The sequence below is a fragment of the Merops nubicus genome, unplaced genomic scaffold (assembly GCF_000691845.1).
Source record: "Merops nubicus isolate BGI_N331 unplaced genomic scaffold, ASM69184v1 scaffold14952, whole genome shotgun sequence".
Lineage (NCBI taxonomy): Eukaryota > Metazoa > Chordata > Aves > Coraciiformes > Meropidae > Merops > Merops nubicus.
In genome coordinates this window covers 25,676-37,680 of record NW_008595739.1, presented here as the reverse complement: position 1 = coordinate 37,680, position 12,005 = coordinate 25,676, and the positions used below count along the sequence as shown (strand labels likewise).

At 38.2% G+C, this 12,005-nt stretch overlaps 1 protein-coding gene across 1 annotated transcript in view; it reads right to left on the bottom strand.

The window, feature by feature from the left end:
- TRAPPC12 (trafficking protein particle complex 12) overlaps positions 1-12,005 on the bottom strand; it is a 48,639-nt gene that overhangs the window by 11,313 nt on the left and 25,321 nt on the right. Inside the window, 3 exon segments of the mRNA XM_008936167.1 lie at positions 712-785; positions 4,088-4,160; positions 10,912-11,024. Coding sequence (XP_008934415.1) covers positions 712-785; positions 4,088-4,160; positions 10,912-11,024 — 260 coding nt within the window.

Genomic DNA, 12,005 nt, shown 5'->3' with positions numbered 1-12,005 from the left:
AGCAGTAATGGTGACTTCCTTGTCTCCCTAATCTGCCTCCCCAGCCAGGAGGTGAATGGCAGAAGAAAGTTTATTTGTACTTCCTGAATACAAGGAGAAGGTAAAGAGTGTTGCACCAAATGGAGTAAGATTGGGTAAAAAAAGTAAGGTGGAATGAAGGGGAGGAAAAAAAAACAACAGTGCAAGCCAGTTACTTTTGCTTTTATTCCTTTCTCTTCTTCCCCTACCTACTAGTCAAGATGTAAACTTAAAAGAAGGTACCTTACAACCAAGATAAGTTGACAAGGGAGGATGTATTTGGATGTTCTGGATCTTCATCATATACAAAGGCTACTGTGTTATGCATTCTCACAAACAGAGCAACATTCCTAGTGCACAGTTTGAAAAAGACACAGCACATAATTGCTTTTAATTACAGTATTTAGCTAAGTGTTTGAAAAATTCAATTTAAAAATGCAAATTCTGCATTATTATTGCACGTTCCTTAGGATGATTTGGGGAGAAGTACAGATATGTTCCTGAAGAACACTACTACAAACAGTTATCTATTAAATAAGACATTATTAAGTCTAACTAATTCTTCACTAAGCAAAACCTTCACGTACAGTCAGGCAGTGTTCCCTTATCTATCCACCAGTGATTCTCCTACACTTTCTCTGACATTCTATTCTGGAATATACGGTACCTCTGCAGTTGCTGCCACCCACATACCTTCATCATTAGCAGACAGTTTGCCATGGAGTACATCACCCGGCCCAGACGTGACCTCCACAGCTGAACAGAGGCTGCAAAATAAGAGCAGCTTGTGAATTTGCACAAATAAATTAGAGGTTCTTTCTTGCCATCAATTATCGGTCCTATGAATTACGATTTTGAAAGATCCCCTTCGTTAACACCACGGGGTTTTAGGCTAGGATTTTTAATTCTCAGCCACGCCGCACCATCGCACAGAGAAATCTGCATCTCTCCCAGGGAACTGCTCACGAAGCTCTGGGTACCATACAAGATCAGCCACTCAGCTTTGAGCTCAGGCCAAATATTAAACACCAAAAGAAGCCACGCATTTTTCCAATAGCTGAACAAAAGGTGCATAAAGAGATTCAAGTGATAATGAGCATCAGTTTAAAACATGTAATCTGCAGCACTAAATGTGATAAATTCAGAATTAGCTAAAATGTCATTTCAGAGCCAAAACATGCAGGGTGAGAACTGTCTGAGTCTGGGACTGTTTGTGCTTGCCTCTTGCTTAGAGATACACTAGAAAAAATCTGCCAAGCCTGTCTGCTTTGCCCATGCAGGGGGAACGGCTGGAGCCTGCAGGCATTAAAAGCTGCAGCAGCAGATTTCTCTCTCTTGCTTTGCAGACAGATTCCTGATGCAAGAGAATGGTTCGCATAGATCCTTATTTTTTTCTTGTGTTACAGTACCACAGATCAATGCTAGAAATACTCCTCTAATCCTCAAAAATAAACATTAGGAGTATTAATTCAGTACATTTGTCAAATAAATGTATCTCAGTCAATCGGCTGTCAAGGTCAGTGTAATGACTTGAAAGGGGGGGAGGAAAAGAAGAAGAGGCTATTTCAGTGAGACTGTGATAACTGAGACCACTCATTTGTATCAATAATGTACTGTCTGATGAAAGCGTGGCAGGTCGCACAGATAATTCTTTCAGCACACATAAATGCCATTACAAATAAGGGGGGAGGTTGGTCAAATGTCTACTCCCCTTCTTAAAAAGAAAAGCTCCCTCAATCCCCTCCAACAACAAAAAAACCCAACTCATTAATACTCCTAAATGATATTTTTCAAAAGAGGAGCATAATGTGAGGCATAAGGCTGAACCCAGTATTTCCTCCACTGTACCTTAAAATCATTAATCACTCCTAGTTTTTGGTTTAGCAGTTCCCCCTTCACCACGCTTCCCTACTGCTAGTAATAGAGAGGATGCTGTAAACCATAAGCAAATATTTTATCATACATTTCTAGTTTTCTTTTGCAGCTGTCTGTACAACCTAAGCATACTTAAATAACTCTCCTTTATGGCCTTGTTTAATGTAAATCTCTCCTTTTCACATGTCCTCATAGTTTGGTAACCTCATTCAGTCTTTTCGGACTCAGGTGACAACAAATTAGACGTTGATTCCTGCAGTGGAGACATCTAGGTTTCCTGTTAACAACCAAACAGCATCAGCTACAGTTCACAGAAAGGACTGCAAAGCAGACAGACCAGATGTCTTCAGTCTGTGCCATAAACTGAACAGGAGCCTGACCTGGAAATTCCAAAGCCCTGTATAGGACAAGGCTTCTTAGCACAGGCAGAAAGGAGATAAAGAAAACCTGATAAGCAGTAAACAAAATAAAAAAAACAACAGCAGATCACTATATGTTACCGAGATGCCTGAAACCCACTCTGCAGATCCTAAGCATTTGTTTTTCCTCGTTATGTATCAAGGACTCTGTCGTCCACACTGCCACTCATTTCCACAGCAGCTCTGTGCAGTGAGAAGATGCAGAATTGGCACCTCGCAGAAGGCATTAGCAGGCAAGTGGTGCAGTGCTGCGTACCTCTCTGCCTGTGGAAAAAGTGCCTGGCTGGCAAATGAGGCACTCTGTTCCAGACCAAGTTGATCGCTGCGGCCCCTTCTTACGTGAGTAATAAGGAAATTACAGGCTAAGCATAATCCCCATAATGAATTAGGGCTGTCTTCACATAAAGTTAATAAGGTTTGCTTCAGCTAGCCTCATGTGAAAAAAACCAAACCCATTATCAGCCTCCTGGAGCTCCAAAGGCAGCACAGCAGCAGACAGGGAGCAGACATGGCTGACCTCCACAGACAATAGCAGTCAACAGTCTCTGCAAAGGTCCCATGGGCTTTTTGGCAGCCTTAAACCTACAGACAGCTGCACAGGAGACGTACAAAGATCTCTCCAAATTTTCAGCAGCCTTGTCCCTTGGTACCTACTAGCTGCTGCTTTTCTAACTCTGCCTCCTCCTGAGTTCATCTCAGCTCTAAAGCAGCATCAGAGTGGAAAAGCAAGGAGCCAGAAACTCAGGAGTGAGGCAGACTGCAGAACACAGGATTACGACACAGATAGGAAAGCATCCTTGTACCTTAAAGAGGGATCAGTGTTTTGGTTTTAAAGGGGTAAAAAGGAAAAGAATGTCAGGATAATAAGGCAAAAAAATGATGGCAGAAAGGGGACAACAGGGAAAAGCAAGTAGAACACAGGCAGAGTAGTAGATGCAAGGAGAGAAGAACAGAAATTCCTGGAGTGCTGTGGATACATCTTCAATGTCAGATCATTTATCTTATTCCTAACCCTTTTGAGAAAAGTAGTAAATGTATCATTTGACTATATTTGCAAATGTCTTTATGATATATGAAGACCAGGCAGTAAAGGTTCAGACAGCTCTGCACCATTCCATATAGACACTGTTTTAGGGTATTGTTTGTAATTTTTTAACTCTATTAACAATTCTACTTAGTTGCTTCCTATCTGAGAGGCAGACTTTTACTTCTCACAGGCTCTAGGTGAATGTTATCCTAGAATGAGGTTGCCAAGATTCCTTAGACTGTTAGCTGAAGCTTAAAGTTTTTTTGTTTTCTTGAGATGATGTTTTTAACTTGCAAGGTACTATGAGTGGTTCATATTATCCGTAACAATGCCTAAAATGTCACCTCTCATCTAGTTATTAAGTGTATTCAAATGACTTCATTAGTATAAATTCCATTAAGAGATTTCAGACATGAGGACCAAGAGAAGCCAGTCAGCCAAGGCATAAGATGAAATATCCATCTAGCTGCAACAGCAATACATTTATATATTCATCACTAAAGGAAAGAAGCCACGTTCTCTCCTTTAGTGAGAACAGGAAAAGAAACTGATTTAAGTTTGATCAAGGGAAAAGCTATGAAATTATTTCCAACAAATAAAAGTACAAGGTGTGTCACTTCAGAGTAGGCTAAGAGATTACAAAAATACTGTTCTAACAATTGTGGGCAGTCTTGTGAAAACTTCTGGTATACTTAGGCAAGTGATAAAAACTCACTGCCTGTGAAAAAAAAGTTTAAAGAATACCTACCTTGTCTGTTCTCCTGTGTAATGTTAGTCATACTTCCATCTTCAGCTAAGCCTTGTTCCAAATTTTCTAATATCTGTAGTAAATTTTTTAAAGTACCAACATTAAATTTAAACAGCATATATAATACAAATTATCTACTACTGACAGTCTATATGTAAACCAATTCAGACAGGAATGGTTCACCTAGGTAGAGTTCAAAATTACTGATTATTACCATAGCTACATCAATTGCACAAAGTATGAAAGCCACTGTATGGTAGAAGGATGTTAAGAGTTCAGGTTTATGATACTTAGAGAACATTAAATGTCAGCATGCTCTAGGGACACACATATTTTGTTAAGCAAAACATGAAATACACTTCTCCAGAGAATGAATGTTAGTGACCATGAAGGAAGTCGAACTGATTTTTCATAGAAAGCCACTGCCTCTTGATTCCCTCCACCCTAAGTATGGGCTCTGGCTTCATCCTTTTGTCTTTCATGAAGTACTCCTCTTAGTTTTTACTGCAGTCTCCTTCTCAAAGTTTGGGTTCTATTGCTTCTTTTCATTTATTATAGATTTTAAATCATGTAAATTGTCAAGTGAATGGTTTATTGGAAGAATGAAAATGTATACTTATTGAACATTGTCTCTTAAGCACTTGTGAAATAGGCATGCAAGGTTTCATTTGAAATGCAAGTCAACCTTCCTTTTTCTAATCCCATTAGAGTTTCCCCAGATTTGTTTTCTGATTCCCACAGATCATCCTGTTTTTCCTGTTACAGATTTAAAACTTTGGTTGCAGACCAATGCTTGAGATTTCCTTTAAAAAACCATTAAGGCCACTTGCTCTTCAATCAGCTGCTGTGGTCAGCCCACTAGGGAAATACAAGGCACTGCCTGCTCCGTGGACTGAGTGCACTTCTGAACACAGAGCTCTCAGCTTCTCTCACTGTAAGTAATAATTGGTTTTTCCTGCACTAGCAAAGCATTCTAATTGTGCTCAGTGCTTTGTATGCAAATACTTAAAAACAACAGAGGAAAGCCTTTGAAGCAAAGACTGGTAGAATTAACCTGGCCTCAGATAGCATGTGGGTGCCTTTTACAGCCAATGAAGAGCAATCAGTACCTCCAGGAAGCCAGTTCATGCCACATCTTTTAGACACGTTAAGGTGGAAGGAATTGCCCTAAAGAGGTACTAAGCTCTTCTCACAGACTGGGGTGAAAGCTTGAAGTTAGGTGCCATACATTTAGCTACAAGGAACTTAAGAGCAAGGAGAGACATATGATGAAATGACAGGAGTTACCACATGCCAGCTGAACCAGGGTGATTTTCCTGGTAAGAACTGTTAGCCAGTGACAAATACAAGGTAACATGATTTAGTGTAAACCTCCTCATTCACAGAGGGCTAGGCTAAGTTGCCTTACCTCAGAATTTGAGAGCCTATAAGCATACACGAGCAGATACTGGAGCTTAGTTGGTAGGTGGCAGTTTACAAGATCACAGTGGCATGCCTGCAAGACTGAATCTCAGTCCAACTCTCAAAAGCAGTGTAAGCCACTTAGAAATCATGCAGAAACCAAAGTACCACGTTGCAGTGTGAAATGCCTAGTGTATAATGAGGCACCTTATCAGAGAAAAAAAACGTTCCTCTCTCCCACAAACCCAAATCACCTTATTGTGTTTTGTCTACTCTAAAAAACATGATTCTTCCCTTGCCCTGTAAAACACGTGGTGATCACACCTCATTCTCAATAAGGCTCAGAGTTCTTACTCTTGAAATGGTCTAAACATAACAAGGTGCCTTCATAAATGAGACATGCTGTCTTTTTTAAAAAGACAATGTGTCTCTCTGAAAATGTGATCCCTAACATTATCAGAAAAGAATTAGATATTAGCATACAATGAAGAGTATTACATTAACCATTCTGTGACATTACTTGGGGATATCTAGCCATCACCTCAAGCTCAACGTAATTAAAGCAGAACTTGATGCTGATTTGAGGGTAATTGTTTTATTCCCTATGTTTATCTCCCTTCGCCCTGAAGTACGGGAACATCATCTACATTTTTTTCTGTATTTGGGCTTTCCCCCAGTTTTCCAGTAATTGTTTAATAATAACATTAATGATTCAGATAGTTCCTCAGTGTAAGCTATCTGGGTTAGTTGACACGAAATGCTGAATTTTAGCAAATCCCCATATCCTGCTTTTCTACAGATGATAAACTATTTATTCTACCAATATCACAAGGCATAGCTCTAAACGTTCTTGCTTCTATCATGAAGAGAAATATGTTTGAACATTTCTACCATTTACTTTAAACATGTTTTATATATGACCTATGCTTTTGCTTGTTTTGAACATTTATACATGTACTCTCATTAGTTTCACTGGGTAGTATAACTTCACTGAGTCTTCTGGTTCATCCTCCATCCATCCCCTGTACGCTGGAATTATAACCTATGCACACCACCACTTCCATTCCTTGTTTCCTCTCCTTACGCATCTCCTTTTAATGCTTTATTTCTTCTTCCACAACTTTTCACTAGCATTAGTTTCTTATTCAAAATAACCTTTTTTTGGTCCTTCTGGAATTGTGGCTTCTTGAGTACTTAAAGCTGGAGCAGGGTCATCATCATTTCTACAAAATCCTCAAACAAGGAATCAAGACAAATACCTCCCCTAGACTGAAGTGGTGCATGACATACAGAGTACTTATGTGACCAGAGTAACTGAGCCAGAACTGGAAGCTGGATGAAAATAAGACCCAAACCTAAGCCATAGCTAAGAGACTGAAAAGTTAATCAATTTGGAAGTAAAACAGAAGACCAGGAGATATAAAGAGTGTGTATGGAAAGGCCAGGGAAGAATGTAACTACTCATGAAGTAGAGTGGTGGAAATACAGAGGGAGTGGCTGATGGACAAATGCCACACAGAAAGTTTTGCAGAGGTATCACTTAAAAAGGCTGTTTTTAGGAAGCAAGACTGTTAACACCCTTGCCACTGCTCTACCCACCTGCTAGAAGAGCCCACCAGTACAGCTCTCCCACTTGAAGCACCAGGATTAAAAAGTGAAATATGCTGCACTACGAGATGTGTGCATTTCCAGGAGCTCTCCCTCAATCAGCTAGGAAGCTTCAGCAAAAACAAGGGAGGAGTTTAGATTGAACCTGACTGTTCTTTTCATGTGTTGGTCTCCAGGTAAGCATTTATTAGCATGCCCTCAGCACTAAAGTGATTATGCCTATGTTTTTAAATGACTACTTAAAAAGAACAAACCCTTTTGTGATTTAAATTACTATTGTTACTCTTACTGCTTGGCTGTTTGGAGACCATTTATTTCAAGATGGACTTATAAGGGCAACAACTCATTAAGGCAGTTCATGTTAGGAAGACCAGCAATAACAGAGACAGTAATAATCTCACTGGATTCCTCCCCCAAGCTACAGTACACACTTGGTACTACAGATTATTTATTTCCCAAATGTTGTACCTACAGACAGAGATGTAAAATATCCAATCAGATCTTGATTACAAATTTGAAGGAATACCAGGAAAGGTAAAACCATTATTGTCTATATAGAGAAAATGGAAAATATGTTTTTGCATTCAACCTCCAGTCCTGCTTCAGGTACCAGAAAGATGTAGGTAGATGGGGGCTGAAGAGACTGAGTTACCAAAATAGTGACAACCTAAATATGGTTAGGTCTTTAAGTTGAATGGCTAATCCAAAGTTGACAAGTGCCTGTAGAATCTGTACAACAAGAAGCAAGAGGGAATTTAGCATGTTAAAAGGAAGTACCAGATAAGAAAAAAAAACCCAAACCCCAAACACAATTACATTAAGAAAGAGAAACAAAATGGGAAGACAAATTTTCTTATGATAAGAAGGCATTAGCATTAGCCTGGAATAGCCTCTCGGGGGATGTGGCCTCAGCTCCACAGGCTGGCTCATTAAAAACTAGAAAACAACCTTGTGCTGCAGAGACAGACTAGGTGAGCTAATAGCTCTTTTCTGTCTTCTAGCTTTTATCACTCCAAGATCATCCCATTTACATAATGACTATTCGTAGGCCCTTCTGTAAATATGGATGACTGAAGATTATTTTTCCACTTTTTAAAACAGGGAAGTAAAACACCAGAGGCTTTTTGGCTGAAGGCTCCCCAATTACTTCTCTTATAAACCAAATGGTTCCCAAGTGTCATATACAAATATTAAGACTAATGAGTGTACACCCTTTATGTTATTTTCTTGGTTATGCCATAGGTTTTTGTTAAGTACTATGAACTTTATTTTTGAACATTCCAGGTGAGATTGAGATTATTAGACTAATAGCATGCTATAAAAAAATCAAAACATATGTAAACAATGTCTTTTGTCAGCCAACCCTGACTTCAACAGTTAAATTATCACCAACTAACAACTCTCTTTTAAAAACTTATTTCTTTACAAGCTGCCCTTTTTCACACTCTTATTTCTTCAGTTGTCTTTCAATTGCTCCAAAATACAAGGTATTTAATTGAATGCAAACAAATGAAGTAATCTGCAATGAGGTATCTAAAATAACTGGTCAGAAATATTCCCCTGAGAAGGATGGTATGCTTCATTTGTTCATTCATAGTTTTCTGCATACTGTACTTTAAAAAGGACCATCCATCAGCACAGACAATGGCTTGTCCTGGCTACTGTATCCTGGCTCTAGCAGAAGCTGTCACAAGAAAAGGACGATTGTTCTCTTTCTGACCACAGTTGAATTCACTACTGCAGCAGAAATTTTTCAAACTCAGCTATGGGAAGGCAGAGAGAAAGATGGCAGTCTGTGAACCAAGAGCAAGTGCAGAGAGCAGGGGACTCCTCAAAAGAGCTAGTAGAAGATGTACAGCCATTCTCAAAGAAGCTTCCCCCAAAAGCACAAGGCATCACACAGAGTTTGCAGTGACCTAGGCCACCAGCAGTTGATGAAGTGAGAACATGAACATACAGAACCTTTCTTCAAGAACATATGGGCAGGGAAATATGTGTATTAATTTGTAAATATCTTTTGCTTCTATTTCATCTTTGCCAGCACATCCAGTCTCCTTTATTCAAACAAATAATCAGCCTAGTTCATGTTCAAACAAAATCTTGTAATATAGTTTAAAAGTGTCCTGGGTACACTGGTATGCTCTAAGGATATGCAATCCATGGAAAAAGAGAACAGGCAGAGTCTCCTCAAGGTTGGAGATGATTAAAGGTCTTGTTAAAGAAAGAGTGGAGTTAATTTCCTTTTCTTTCATACCTCTATTGACCAACAATTTTTAATCTGTGGAAAACCATGGCTGATCATACTGTAACTGATATACAGCCATTTCAATAAAGTTGACCAGACAGCTGGTGAATGCCCCGCTCAGCAGTCACTTCCTCCCTCACACTTACACATTTTTTTCATTCTGCTACAAAATAAAAGAACTGAGAAACCAGTTAAATTTTCAGAATCTAGTGGCACCTTCATGACTGAGGGGAGACAATGCAGCACTTAATACCGAACTAGATGAAAACAAGGTACAAAACAGCTGATCTGCTGCAGAACGGGTTAGGCAAATGTCAGTGGAAGCACTGCGAAATCCTGCAAAAGAGGAGTATGGCATTTCCTAGAAGTAAAAATATTACTTCATATTGAGGAGTACTGATTATGAAGCAAAAGGCTGGTGAGAACAGCCTACAGTAGTATTATTAGATGAGACGGTTATGAACAGGTAAGAGCATCTGTGAAGTGCTAAAAGGTAGCATTTCTTGGCCAAATTGAGAGATATATCTCCCAGCTGTTTCCAAATCAGTTCTTTCCAACTCTATAACAAACGCCACATTCATGTCTCATTACCTAAACCTTTAATCTTTTTCCCTCGGAATACCAGGACTGGGCTTTTTACTGGTAACTTTTGGTTATCCTAGGCACTACTGTGATAGAAGCAAGTTGATTTCATATACTTAAGGCCATCATAGCTATACAGACGGCATTTATCAAATTCCTTTACTTCTGTTATCCAAGTTATTTTCAGGAGTAAATGCAGAAAGCTTCCAAGGAATACTGGAAATAGAAATTAATCACATGTATTTATCTTATATATAGTTTTGAACTTTCAAATGTCCCAGGTACAACAGCAATGCTGCATTTCTTCTAGCTTACCACACTGTAACATTCAGAATCAATGTTGCAAAAGATTACTTGTGAAAGAACTCTGTGAAAAATACTTAAGGATGAATGCTTAACAGTCGGGGTTTAGTGAATGAGGTTAGTGCTCACAACACCATCACTCCAATTTCAGCACCGACAAACTCCAAAATTACAATTTCAGCCATAATTTTGTATTCTAGCAATTGACAAAACAAGATAAAAACCCCCAAACAAACTCAGCCAGTTGTATTTATATTCCTAAACGTCTGTCTTTTCCAAAACCAACCATTCAGAATATTTCTGAAGGACCAAGACTATTTTTGAAGGATCAACATTATTAACAGTTGTGTTTTGAGCTATCTGGATGCAGCCGAGTGCGGAAGGAAAGCTCTCCTGCTTGCCTTTGAAACACATCTGCTTACTGTTCTCCGTGCCTTGTCTGTCAAAACCATCAAGGCAAGGGAACTGTGTTGTTCATTCTTCTAATTATTTTAGTCAGAGCTACCACAGAGAGAAGGAAGTATCCTAAACTGGAAGAGGCATTTAATTACTTCAATTAGTGAGTTCCTTATTTGTATTAAGATGGAGCAAAAAATGTCATAGTTGAAGGTTAATGTTCTTTATAAGGACAATAAAATATATTTTTTAAACATTAAGAAATGTTGCTGCATAGAGAAGCTGTTACCTTGGTGCAGATTATCTTCATACTGTGCAGTCTGTCAAGTGACTCCTGAGGGTTACCCAGGTACTGAGGAAGTTCGGCGTGTAAAATCCGCATGGAGAACGGAACCATGGAACCTAGAAACATAATTAATTACATTAACTGTGCTTACTGTAATGATCAGTTTGTGATTTGTCTACATTACATAAACTATTTCTTGCTAGTGCATATGACACAACGTCCATTTTAACTTACCTTTTTCTTCTCCTCACAAAAGGTGTGAAAGATGAGAAAATAGGAAACTTTTCAGCTATAACATTTAGTAACTATATATTAAAATGTTTTAAACAGTTAAACACATATGTAAACATGATCATGAAGGCAAGAAATAAGTGCACCTAATTCAAATTTTCAAAACCAAATTGTGAATGGAAGTGCAATGTTTCATTAAAGATTTTTATACACTAATTTATAAGGATTATAATTTCGATATATTATTATGATAATAATTATAATTTTAAAATTAAGGAATAAAACCATGGACATTTACTCAAGTTTTAGCTACAACGTTACTCCTAACATCCAATATTTATGCATATTTTACAGTGAATGCGGAAGAAATAAGATGAAATTATTTGCCCTAAAAGCATATTTGTGAAAAGTTTATAGAACCAGGGCATGCAAAACCACTGCTATAAAATATTTTTCCAAATAAAGCTGATATGCAAGGCCCCTATATTACAAAAAAAATAAGAACAGAAAACCAACATGAGTCTAAAGAAATTAAAAAATAGTATAATCAAGAACAAAAGTAATACTACTACAATAGACACCTTAATTCTAAAAATTTATCAAATCCTCTGGGAAATTTAATATATTGCAAAAATAATTTGTTTCTTTTTTCTATTAGTATCCATAGGTTTGTGTAAAGGTTGGAGTCTGTTAAACTGAGCAGAGACCATATCATTGCTCGGAGGATGACTTTTAGACTGAGTTTTACTACAGTAATGTTAGCTCTTCCTCAAAGGGTTACTAAATTACTGTGAGACAAACAAAATGTACCATCCTATGAAGAATTAATTTTCTGTTTCCTTGAAAATATCAAAGAATAGGGAAAG